This window comes from Rhodamnia argentea, chromosome 6 (genome assembly GCF_020921035.1).
Source record: "Rhodamnia argentea isolate NSW1041297 chromosome 6, ASM2092103v1, whole genome shotgun sequence".
Classification (NCBI taxonomy): Eukaryota; Viridiplantae; Streptophyta; class Magnoliopsida; order Myrtales; family Myrtaceae; genus Rhodamnia; species Rhodamnia argentea.
The window spans coordinates 30,603,250-30,616,637 of record NC_063155.1 but is presented as its reverse complement, the minus strand read 5'-3'; the positions used below and the strand labels follow the sequence as shown (position 1 = coordinate 30,616,637).

General features: G+C 40.9%; 2 protein-coding genes across 2 annotated transcripts; both read left to right on the top strand.

Moving 5' to 3' along the window:
- Positions 1 to 5,970: 5,970 nt before the first annotated feature.
- On the top strand, positions 5,971 to 9,880 carry LOC115752237 (ankyrin repeat-containing protein At5g02620). The gene is made up of 4 exons (XM_030690334.2): positions 5,971 to 6,309; positions 6,589 to 7,192; positions 7,290 to 7,699; positions 8,656 to 9,880. The coding sequence occupies exons 2-4, from the start codon at positions 6,853 to 6,855 to the stop codon at positions 9,532 to 9,534; spliced, it is 1,629 nt and encodes a 542-aa protein (XP_030546194.2). The 5' UTR covers positions 5,971 to 6,309; positions 6,589 to 6,852; the 3' UTR covers positions 9,535 to 9,880.
- Positions 9,881 to 11,325: 1,445 nt separating this feature from the next.
- On the top strand, positions 11,326 to 12,065 carry LOC115752203 (receptor-like protein kinase At3g21340). The gene is made up of 2 exons (XM_030690278.1): positions 11,326 to 11,383; positions 11,575 to 12,065. Exons 1-2 carry the CDS (start codon positions 11,326 to 11,328, stop codon positions 12,063 to 12,065), a joined length of 549 nt encoding a protein of 182 aa, XP_030546138.1.
- The last annotated feature ends 1,323 nt before the right edge of the window (positions 12,066 to 13,388 follow it).

The window sequence follows — 13,388 nt, the reverse complement described above, 5'->3', positions numbered from 1 at the left end:
AAGTTTAGGATGCAGACAATGAAATTTTTTTTAAGCGATCATTTTTAAGAAAATATTTTCCAAATCATTCGTTTTTTTACAAAACAAACGGAGCCTAAGTACAAATAGATACGAAGTAGCTACAGTAACATATTTTGATGGCTTGTATTATCATCAAACGACACTCAAAACTTTACTCTACACTTTTCGCTAAATGCCGCGAACAATCATATTAGATAAATTGATTAGTTACTAAAACATTAAGACTGCTAGATTAGTGGCTAATTACGTGAGCTGGGGATTAAGTTCTTCAGGAGAGATATGTACTGACTTTGGTTGCAGCATGAGGAAGCGTTTGACACTTTCTCGTCAAAGTTGTGTAGCCTTGACTGTTGATCGCCATTATGGCCATTATCTAATCAGTATCTAGATAAGCATTGGAGGATTCTTTTAAACTAAGAATTTGAGGCTAACGATTGTCTCCTTGTGAAGACAAGGCACTGTTTATCAGCTTCGTCCCTGTCGGGGTAGGTTTGGACCCTTTCATGTGCACCGGGGATGACTTGTTTTAAAAAAAATAACCTAAGTTTAATCCTTAGATTCTTAATTATGCTTACCCGACAAAATTAGAGAAAGTAGTCGTTCTTATCCATTCCTCCACGAAGTCATTGAGATAAATCTGTGCTTGCTTATATTGTTTTTATCACCTAACCTTGGTCTTACTTATATGACTATACCAGGGCATCTTGGAGAGTATCAATTGAAGGTTAAATTCCTGATTGAGAGGTCGCGTCCCCTGTTAACTAAGACTCCATTTGTTTTGTAAAAAATAATTGATTTAGAAATCAGTTTTTTTTTTAAATCGCTTATATCACTTAATAAAACGAATGAACGAAAAATACTTTTATCGTCTACATAACCACTTAGACATACATTGTTGTTGGTAATAAAGTATTTTAAGTTGCCTAATTATTTCAAGCGATGCAAAACGATCATTTTTAGGAAAATATTTTCTGAATCACTCATTTCTTCGCGAAACAAGCTGAGCCAGAGGCTTCCAATTGAGGAATTTTTATTATCTTCAATTAGAATTCGTGCACGATGGATGGGGAATTCTACTGTATATGCCGAAAATTCCGATCTTTGTTGCACCGGCGTATTTCGATAAATATTGTGAAGTATAGAAAAATTAATAAGAAACATAAAATAAAAGTTAGCGAAAATTAAGACAAATCGATCATTTATGAACTATAAAGAAATTGTAATTTCGTAAAATCGACGGTGAGTTACTGATAAACGTAAATCGATTCAGCAGACTAGAAACGAGCATGTCGTCCATATCAATTACACGCATTAGTCTTATTCTAACCCACGTTTTAGTGGAGCATTTCAAGAGCTCGGAGCTTTTGTCTACTTAGGCTAGCGCCTTCGTCCTAAGACAACGTGTGTTTCGTGGCGTGAATTGCCTGCATGTGACCTAACCAAGCACAAGAACTCACTGAACTTTGTCAAGGCAAGTGCTGGCATCTTCAGTGGACTTTGTCAAAGACTTCGACAGGGGGAAGAGGAAAGCGATTCTGTCAAAAGTTGGATCCACGAGTTCTTTAGACCCGGCTTTAGTTTCCTCAATATAATTAAGCTTTCCTTCAACACGAAGTACCTCCCTTTTTCTCATGGAGCATGATCACATCTATTTGCATGGTATCACCATTTGATTACAACCTAGGCTAATCTAATCCACGCCTAATTGTTTGCCTTAGCCTCGTAATCTTCTCCCACTTGTGTTTCATTCAAGCATAGTTTAAAATGGATACCCTTTCCGATTTTATACCTCCCAAACATGAATTCGCCAAAGTAACTTCACGATACCCATTATAAGAAAGGATTCACATGCGCCCCCATGTACAGGAGGAAAAGTACCAAAAAAATCATTAATCTATTCACGTCGGTAGCGGTTCAGTCCATCCAGCTAATTTATGCTGAAAATTGTTGATATGAACACCGATTGTCTTATGTAGTATGATCGACGTAACGTGAACATTTTCACTAATATATTTTATTATTTTTTACAATTTTTTATAATTTTTATTTTATTTTTTTCTTTCCTTTTTCTTTTTGCCGTGGGCTGATGGCCAGCCACAAGCGAGGGCGGGCGTTGGTGAGACCCACCTTTGCCAGGACTAGTGATGCACCTTATCCAGACGATGTCCAGCCAGAGTCCTTGTCAGCCGTGGCTTGTGATCGGCAACTAGCCACTGACCAAAACAAAATGGGAAGAAAAAAATAAAAAAAAAAAACAATAGAAAAACTTGTAAAAAAATAAAAATATATATTATTAAAAATGTCCACGTCAAGATCGGTCGTTGGTCTTGCCACATAGAATGACCAGTGTCTACGTCGCCGATTTTCAACCTAAATTGACCGGATTGACCGAATTAGTACCAATGTGAAAATATTTAGGACTAAATTGATCCAATTGAAAATTTGAGGATTTTTTTTTTGGTACTTTTCCCATGTACAAGATAAATCGTAAATATTTCTTACGTTCTGCTTAGTTAAAAAGTCTACTCAATCATCTACAAGCCTCCACAATTCAATTCTTTTTCCCCTACTGTGATTCCATAACCAAATGCATACATGTAATTTACAGTAACTTATATAACTATTATATGGTGATCATTGATCCCCAATCACAAATTTGAGTTAAATCAATATGCTTAAATTGAGTGGGACAAACCAAATGCGTGTGCATGTGCCCCACTACATTAAAAATCAATGCAAGCAAGCAATAATTAAGCAAGCCACTGTCCGACTACTTTCACATAATTAAGCACCTACTATGTTCATGGGCTGGAATTTATTTCAGTTCATTTCCAATCTGTGGACGAAGCTTGGCCAAACTCTGTATCAAGCGCAAGAAGAATGACTTGCCGAGGTCCTACAAGTTAATCCAAACCCTAAACCACAATCAATTTAGTCTGACGCATTGGCAAACATTATTCCGAGAACACACGATGTCGTCGATCAAGCATATGGTTCAAACGATGCATGCGGTTTTGTGTCCGAGGATTGTGAATAATTCAGAGAATTGCGGGCGGGCGCCTTGGAAATTGGCACACACACAAAAAAAAAATGTATCATCCAAATTATCTGCACAAGTCAACGGTCTCGGTCGGCTAGCTCTCCATATCTTTATTCTTCATCAACATGATACATCACAAGACCTCAATTGGTCAATTAACCCTAGCTGTGGTCCCTCATATTAGATTCCAAGGACGCACATATACTTTAGGGAATCCTAATCAATAAATAAACCTAATTCTTCTCAAAATTCGAACCGGGCTTGTCAATCCGACGCATCATAGCACATCATATATCCCTCGTTTCTAAAATCTTGAAATTTTATAGTGGCATACAAAATCTACGAGAAATTAACTTTTTTTTTCTTATATTATTAACGTAAAATGTAATAAGTGCTACTAATACTAGCAACTGCACTAAAGATGCCGTTGTCGATTCTCTCGAAAGGTCATAATTACCGCAAGCAAACATATATTCGGTTTACCAGAAAAGAAAAGTGCGTTTTTGAGACCTGGGATTAAGGCAATCCCCGTTAGCTTTTGGTTGGACCTTTGCGGAGTCGTCCTCATCGGTTTTGGATAAAAACGGCATTAAACATTAGCGTGTGGGAATTAGCGGTTGTCGGCCAGTTGGTCTCGCCTAGACATCATCACATCACCTTTGATCGGACCCTCGAATAGAAAAAGATTCGAGTGGGGACCGACCGGGCTTTTGTCTGGACGTGGAGATCAAACGTGTTCGTTCTCCTGCCCGTCCAAAATCACTCGTGGTCCACTTGCGTGAACGCGGGCCTCATCAACTAGCAAATATTTTTGACCCCAAAAAAAAAAAAAAGGCAAATATTTCGAATTCTATTTCCATTTATTATTTTCTATAATTTTTAGCATTTTTTTCTCTAAAGATTTATAAGAAGAGAAGGTTCGGGATGGGAATCTCGATATGCTGGACTTTATGTAATTTTACAGGATGATAAAATGCTTTGTCAAAGTCGAAGAGTGAATTCGTCAAGATTCGTCGAGATCATCATTAGACCCACCACGATCAAAACTCTTTTCGCCACAAAAATGAAACACCAACAGAGATCGTAATCGATACCTCCTTTCTTTTTTCTACTTTTATCCGACTTTGAGATCGATCTCTTTATGAATCCCCAAAAATATATAAAGCATGAAAGAATCGACATTACTTTTGGATCATCCATCCATCCATTCATCTAAGTGGAGGATCGATAGGATAGGGCCATTGCTTTTGCGTAGGTGAATTGTGGGAGGGTTGGACTTATGGTTTTTTTTGGCTTTGTGCGTCCATGGTGTCATAGCTGCGTCCCACTGAAACTCGATATGCTGGACTTTATGTAATTTTACAAGTTGATAAAATGCTTTATCAGAGTCGAAGAGTAAATTCATCAATATCCGTCAAGATCATCATTAGACCCACCACGATCAAAACTCCTTTCGCCACAAAAATGAAACACCGAAAGAGATCCTAATCGGTACCTCCTTTCTTTTTTTCTACTTTTATCCGGCTCTGAGATCGATCCCTTTACGAATCTCCAAAAATATATAAAGCATGAAAGAATCAATATCGCTTTTAGCCCATCCATCCATTCATCTAAGTGGAGGATCGATAGGATGGGGCCCTTGCTTTTGCGTAGGTGAATTGTGGGAGGGTTGAACTTATGGTTTTTTTGGCTTTGTGCGTCCGTGGTGTCATAGCTGCGTCCCACTGAAATCAACGTTGGTGCCTTTTGGCCGTCCTCAAATTTCATCTCCGTCCACTATTTTAAAATACCCATGATTTTTTTTGTTCTTCTGGCTTTTTCCTCTCTCCTTTCCCACTTTAAAGTGGGCGTTGAAAAGCGACCAATAATTGCGATTACGAACTTTTTGGTGCACCCCCCCTCTCGCGATCCCCCTCCTATTGGATCTTCGATTGTGGGATTTTCAAGCGTTCACACCGTCATCGTCCAAGTTAGGAGGAAAAATAACAAATGAGGTAGGCGAAAGTTAACCCTAAATAGTCCTTGGCACCACTCTATGGGAGTCACTTTATTTAAATGCTCTTGTTAAGTGGGAAACAATTGGTTGTAACGTCACTCGAGACTTACAAAAATTGCGGATGTTGATCCATGGCAATAAAGAACGGTGCTCCTCTTTCAAACGATATAAATTTGGTTAATAAAATATATGTCTAAAGTAAGTTACGTGACTAGTTTTCAATCTATGATGACCATCTTAAAAATCGGTCCTTTTCACGTTTATGTCATCAACATAATATCGTCCTTTTCACAGTCGTGTCATGGACCTAATAAAAAAATCTATAGGCTAGGTTGCGTTGCATGTAATATTACTATTGGTATCGAACCATATTGAAATTTGTATAGTGAAATACCTCGCGGGTTCGCACGTCTAAATCCAAAGATTTGATAAATGCGTGAAAATTGACTTTCGAGTTCCAACCACGTACGAAGGTATCGATGACGAAGAAAAATGGGGTTTGTTTGTTTGTTTTTTTTTTCCCCTTTCCTTTTCGTCGCGTGATATTACATCTGACACACGTTGGAATGACAATGTGTATTTTCTCGGACGGGTTTGGGCCACAAATTCCGGATTTGTCCCATTCTAATTTCTGATTAGCATCGCCCCCCATGCTTGCTCTTGCGTCAAGCCAAGGAAAACCAGAGCCGTTAACCCCACACGCGCACGCCAGTTACGAGGGCGCGTGGTTCTGTTATTTCTGTTAGTTTTCATATGACCACACCCACCCTCTGTTCTTTCTCTCTTTTTTTTTTTCTCTCCCTTCCGTCTCTCCTTTTGCCGTTTTCTCTGCAATTATCTTTTTTTTTTTTTTACTTGTTTTTCCTTTTCATAATATTTTTTTCCTTTTCTTTCGGCCCATAAATTTCTGTAAGCGATCGTTGTCATCATCACTCGCGCGTCTAGCAAAGTTCTCACCTTTATTGGCTCCCTGCAGGTGCGATTCATGTAAAAACCCAAACGATCCACGACAAAAGCCGTTGTGAACATGTGTTACGCATAACGTTGTTTTATTCCCTCTTCCTCCTTTTAAATGAGTTAGAAAGGACGACGCTTGAAAAGTTTCTGGGTGCTGTTCTTTCCTCTCCCAAGAAATTCCTTTGCGGGAAGGGGGGGCTGTTTCGATGATCCCCTGAGCCATGTGGGTTTCTCTCCGCATCAGCTGCAAGGGGGAGGGAACAAGAAACGGAGAGCTCACTCGTACCTGACTCAGGTAGAAAAGAAGCACCTTTTTTACTTTTCATGGTTCTTTTTTTTCTGGATTCATGTTCTTTGATCAAGGATGAAGTTATTTTTAGCTCTTCCCGTTTCTGGGTCCTTGTGTTCTGTCTCCCTTCTTTTGTTATTTTCCCTTATGAGCATTAAGATGTGCGTAAATGGTTCTTTCCATGCGAGTTTGGTGGTGGTCGATGGAGACAAATGAATCAACAGGAGCTTTGATTCTGATGTTGTGGCGGTCAAATCTAATCTGGAGGTGTTTATGAATGAACAGGGTGTTGATTGGGGTGCGAGATATGCCAAAACCAGGATATCGTGAGATGAAGGAATGAGAAACAAGAGAAGGTTTCTGTCTCATCGTGGGGTTCCTTAGGAGTTGTCATTACCTCATTCTGAGCTGGGACTGCTGGATGCGAATTACCCTACTTTGTGGGGTTGAAAGCGCGATTGTCGTCTTGTGTTCGATGGGAAGGAGAGGGAAATCCATATCGCCGAGCAGAAGAGGTTAAGGACAGAGATTTTGCGCGATTAAATAGGCATGGAGGCACCAGCTGGGCAGCCAAGCCAGCCCCGGAAGAAGATGACCAAACAGTTGACAGGGAAGCGGGACGACACGCCCCTGCATTCCGCGGCGAGAGCGGGCAATCTGGCTGTGATAATGGAAATCATTTCTAAAGCCAGTGAGGCAGAAGCAGAGTTGAAGGAATTGCTGGAGAAGCAAAACCAAGCTGGAGAAACTGCCCTTTACGTTGCAGCCGAATATGGCTACGTCGACCTTGTGAGGGAGATGATCGAGCACTATGATCTAGCCGATGCAGGAATCAAGGCAAGAAATGGCTTTGATGCGCTACACATTGCGGCCAAACAAGGGGATTTGGGTATGTTTCTGCTGTAGAATGATCTCATATCTATTTGGGGCCCTTGGTTTGTCATTGTAAGGCATATAGGAATTGATTGATTTTTACCCTCTCTCAGAAATACTAAAGGTACTCTTGGAGGTGCATCCGGAACTGGCGATGACGGTGGATGTGTCGAACACAACAGCGCTTCACACAGCTGCGACGCAAGGCCATATCGATGTCGTGAATGTGTTGTTGGAGTCCGGAAGTGGGTTGGCAACAATAGCGAGAAGTAATGGGAAAACAGCATTGCATTCAGCCGCCAGAAATGGGCATTTGGAGGTGATAAAGTCACTTCTTGATAGAGAGCCTAGTATTGTGACTCGTGTAGATAAAAAGGGGCAGACAGCATTGCACATGGCTGTTAAGGGTCAGCGTGTTGAAGTGGTGGATGTGTTGATAAGAGCAGATCCATCCTTAATCAACATGGTAGATACAAAGGGCAACACCTCATTGCACATAGCGACCCGGAAGGGCAGAGATCAGGTAAATTTTACTATTTCTACTATGTTTTGCTGATCCAAACGTCATGACTGGTTGTTGCAAAGTATCTTTCAGCTTTAAAGTAAGAAGGCGTGGTGAGCTAAAATAATATGAATTATCTGAGCTCTAACAGCACGACTTCAAGCCGCTGCATTTATGATCCAGTTTGCTCTTGAAGACTTGATATGGAAACAGGATGGAACATACAAATAGCAAGTAAATACATGGATTTCAAACGCGTCCTCCGGTCACTTCAGAAATACATGTTAGGCTAGACCAGATTAGGCAGTTCATCCGTTATTAGGAATGACTTGAAAATATACTGTGAAGCCTTTTCTTGATCCAAAGAGCCCACTTTGACGCTCCTTCTGTTAATGACAATGGAAATGCTAGCTGTAAACACTCGTTACTAGTTAGCTAGTTACTTTAATTACATTAAGGGACAAAAGCTTCCCTTGCTATATCTTGCTAAAAGCACTTTAATTTCATTGATTCATGATTGATGTTTATGATACTTATGCGGATAGGTTTGGGGTTGAACTGCTCACTGACTTCTGCCAAAAACATTTGATGCTAAATTACCGACTCGTCCAATATCCGATCGGGTTGATTGTCTCGGTAGTAAATCAAAGCTGGACAATGAAAATGAACCCATCTTTTTCTCTTAAAATTCGGCAGATGTTTTATTTTCTCATACTGCATTGCTTTTGGAGAAGTATCTGCAATATCGTCAGATGACCGGAAAAACCAAGCCTGCCTTTCATGGTGATAGAAAAATAAGAAAACACGACCATTCTACTTGTGAATTAAGTTTTTGCGCTAGCATTTTGACCTATTCTTCAATCGTTACATTGTCGCTTCCGCATCTCCATCTTTAACTGCCAGACAGTATCCTTTCCATGTCTAAGCAGATAGAAAAACAAGCATCCTAATATCCTAGATCTTACAATACTCTGCAGATTGTTCGGTTGCTGCTCGGTTGCAGTGAGACTAGCACAGGAATGATCAACCGGTCTGGCGAGACCTCCCTTGATACAGCAGAAAAAATGGGTCACTCCAACATCGCGACCATTCTCCGGGAGCACGGCGTGCAGAGTGCCAAGGCCCTCCAGCCACAAGCAACCAGTGCTGCCCGTGAGCTGAAACAAACTGTGAGCGACATAAAGCATGAAGTCCACTACCAGCTCGAGCACACCCGCCAAACAAGAAAACGAGTCCAGGGCATCGCCAAGCGCATCAATAAAATGCACGCTGAAGGCCTCAACAATGCCATCAACTCCACAACTGTGGTGGCTGTCCTCATTGCCACTGTCGCTTTTGCAGCCATCTTCACCGTCCCAGGCCAATACGTGGATGACCCTACTGATATTCCACCGGGCCTTTCTCTCGGGGAAGCGAATATTGCCCCACAAGTTCCGTTTGTGATTTTCTTTATTTTTGACTCGGTTGCTCTCTTCATATCCCTGGCTGTGGTGGTGGTCCAAACGTCGGTCGTGGTCATCGAGAGCAAAGCGAAGAAGCAGATGATGGCGATCATTAACAAGTTAATGTGGCTGGCCTGCGTGATGGTCTCGGTGGCATTCTTGGCACTCTCATTTGTGGTGGTCGGTCAGAAAGAAAGGTGGTTGGCAATAGGGGTGACCATCATAGGGACAACCATTATGGCCACAACTCTCGGCACGATGATTTATTGGGTCATAAGGCATCGGATCGAGGCCTCCAACATGAGGAACATAAGGAGGTCTTCATTGGGAAGTAGGTCAAGGTCTTGGTCGGTTTCAGTGATGTCGGATTCGGAGATCATCACCAATGAATATAAGAAGATGTATGCGATATAAATAAATTACATCAGATGGAAAAGAAAGCCCGAGATCTTCTCAGCTCGGGAGGATAGCGCATCTCTTTCCTTCGGAATCCTTTACGATGTACATGTGATGGAGGTTGAGAGTCTTTGCTCTGATTCGCTCCAGAAAGTTTTGGCTGTCAACATAAATATCTACCAAATGCAAGTGTTCAGCTTAATGGGATCCAGGAGGCATCCTGTTCTCCTGAGATGTAAAGTTTTGTGTTTCAGTGTACATAATTGCTGTTGCACAACTCTCTGGATTCAGCATCTATGGCTGTTAATGGATCTTGCATTTAGAAGAGAACTGCTTCTAAGCAATTACTGCTTATTTACTATTACTCATGCCCATAATGTGCCAATTGTCCTGGCATGATTTGATTCATACACACAGTTGACTACAGAAATGGACCCCTTTCATTGAACAGCCTATTCCCCAAAACGAATACAATCAAAGATGTCTTCTTTTGTTCCCTCAATGGACATGACAACGTAACTCGAGCTAACTATTTTCAACTTGACACAGAGTTGCATCTTTGCATATTCTTTCGGATAAAAGAAGCAGGACATTGTTGAAGGAAAAGCAGTAGACGAAGTCGGGCGAGGTGGGCAATGCTAGAAGTAAAATGAGGACAACAGTTTCCTGCATTGTAAAATGAGTATTTATCCCAGATCCTGCACAGAGGTTGCAGTTTGGCGTGTCCCCTTGAAGTTGATCTCAAAAGATTTGTCTTGTACAGCTTGACTGCACTGAAAAATCCGAAAGCTCGTTTACTTTACCCAAAAAAAAAAAAAAAAAAACAAAAGCTCGAAACAGAGTAATTGTGTGTTTTCTGGTCATCTGGAACACAAAATCTCAAACAACGTTGTCGTCTCACTTGGTTTCCAAATCATTCACAGCTTGGCTATGCATGAGACGGTCTCGTGATAGGAGCTATTGGAAGTACGCAGCAGAAGCCCAATACTTTCATCCGGACAGATCGCTAATCACATTCGCTCAAAAACTTAAACCGAAACTACTACACACCACATTAATTCTCCAATAAGGGATTTCATTAACATAATTCACACGTGCATCCTAACAATCTCCCTCTCACGGGCAAGCTTTAGTGTTAGGTTTGCTCCCCCTTAATCTCCATCATCGCTCATCGGGCTTGCATTGCTACATCACAAGGCCCACTAGCCCGGAAATAGCGTTGGCCACCAAATTCCTTCATTGAGATCCATCTCAACTTGAACCAGATTTTTTCCTTGAGATGTTCGCCAAACACCGATACATATTGTGAGTGGGCCACCAATCAATCATGAGCTCTGATACCATTTATTGGGAGTACGTAGCAGAAGCCTAATACTTTCATCCGAGGAAATTACTAAGAGAGAGCTCAAGTTCAAATCTGTTAACATATCTAGTCGGACCCACCTTCACTCAAAAGCTTAAGCCAATTAGTTATGGGCCAACTTGGATATATTAACTGCTCGACACCACAGTAATTTTCCAATATGGAATTTTTTTAATACAATTCACACGTGCATCCTAACATGAGCAGTGCGTGGGCTAACGAGGTAATCATTGTTTAAGATTTGGGATGTACAAAATAGAAAAAGTTGAGAAGGAAATGTATCAGTTGACCATATTGGTAAAAGAGAAGCCTCAAATCTTCTTTGTAATCAACTAAACTAAAGCAACTGCCAGGTGACTTGAGATGGACCCATTTTTGTTTCCTTTTAGCTGTCTAGTGCTCTGTAAAAGCCTGCTTCAGAACCACAATGAATTGATGGAGCTTAAATGGAGATCGGTATGCTGTTCTTCCTGGTTTTCTTTGCTCTGAAAGTTTTGTCTCAAGGTACTTTAGTTTTCATTCATGGTTGACTTTCAACACATCTGTGTTCGTCAAGGGCTAATCTCGCCTTCATATATGAATCGATAGATTTAGGAAAGAGAATTTTTTTCCCCAAAACTTTGGTCAATCCTTTTGAGGAGCTCTTGATAGTTAAGTACCAATACTCCTTGATGAACACGTGCTTGCAATATCAGATACATTATCCCCGTTGCGGATAGATTGCGGGTCAGAAACAAGCTACGATGCCGTAGATGGAATTCTTTGGCACACAGATTCAGATTTCGTTAAAAGGGGCCAAAACGTGCAGCTTCCTAATGGAAACCTCAGTGCGGAACGGCAAATAAGCACGCTCAGGTTCTTCCCGGAACAAAACAAGGACTGCTACTCTTTGCCGGCGGCTGTGCAGAAGAGGTACTTCATCAGGGCAGTGTTCTTTTATGGGAACTACGATGGCCTCTCGAGGCCTTCGAGCTTTGGTCTCGAGTTCGACGGGGACAAGTGGACCACCGTGTCGAACTCAACCGCAGAGCCGCAGTACTACGAACCAGTAAACACGAGTTGGGGTGATTTAATAAGCGTGTGTATGGCTAGGACGCAGGATGAGCAGTACCCTTTCATCTTGGCATTGGAACTGTGGCCCTTACCCGATGGTATGTATGCTACTATGGGCCAAGACAGGGCGTGAACTACGAGCTACCGCTACAATTACGGCGCGACTGAATCGATCTTGGGGTGACAAAACAAACCAATGTCCATCTCACTTATATCTGTTATTGGCAGTCGTATAGAGAGGAATATAGAGATAAATTGTGTAAGCGTAGATCTGTCAAAATGGGTCATAAATCCATTTCTTGATCCGTATTTGATGGACTGGATCATTATATGAGTTAGCTATGTTTAGTAAATAGATTAAAAATGATTTTAAAATGGTAGAACACAAAAAATTATGGGTATTAAATGTGTTCACAGTTTACCCGGACTCAACCCAGCTTCGTGATTCTTTCTTTACCCGAGAAAGGTAATGGACTCGTTGGATCTTTCTGAATTCAAAGAAGTCTTGATGAGCCCGCAAGATGGGCTCGACTTCAACCTTATTGAAAGCATCAAGACAGCTTCTTTTTTTCCTCATTAATCTGGAAAATTTCGCGTCTTAGTTATTGGAGTATGTCTTTACTTGGTTGCATTTGGCATTCTTATTTGTTTTTGTAATATTATGATCTTAGTTCTTATCATTGTGATCCATGGTCAACATAAATCACCTTCTTCAATATCTTACATTCCATTTGCTTAAAATCTCAATTCCTCAACGTTATTTGTTGCTATAATTTTATAAATTCACTACCAAGTACTAACTTCCCCTAATTCTTGATTGTGAATCGATACTAAAATTGAAAATTCTATGCAATGTTGAAAGCAATTCTTTAGCATCTTATAGTCGAAAAAACTATTTTATCCGGATAACATATATACTTAAAGTGGATTAACTAGGTGGATATCGATCTTCATAGATTGGATTAAATATGAAAGTATTTTAGTAAATGAGTTGAGTCGAGTATGAGTTATTAAATATGTAGTACATATACATGAGTCAAAACGGGTAAAATTGATCAATTTGGGTTTGACGATTGTCAACCCAAGCCACCCATTTGACCGCCCTATATATGTCATGGCGACTGCAAACTTATTAACTAGTTGTCTAGTCTACTCAATCAGGTATCCTCAGGATTACTTCAACCGGAAATGGCAACCTATGATCCCGTAGGGCACGAAGGCCGTGCATGCGGGCTTCCCTTCCTTCTATAGACTGATTGTAAAATATCCTCCTGATTCGGCAATTCTCGACGCGATCGAAGCCCCAGATCCTGCATCCTCGATTACACTCTCTTTCGAGACAAATGGAAGAGCCACCTTTCAAATACATGGCCTTGTACTTCCTTGAGACACGTTTTCTGAATGAAAATGAGACTCGATCGTCCGACTTGTACATTTCAGGAGGGATGTACATCAC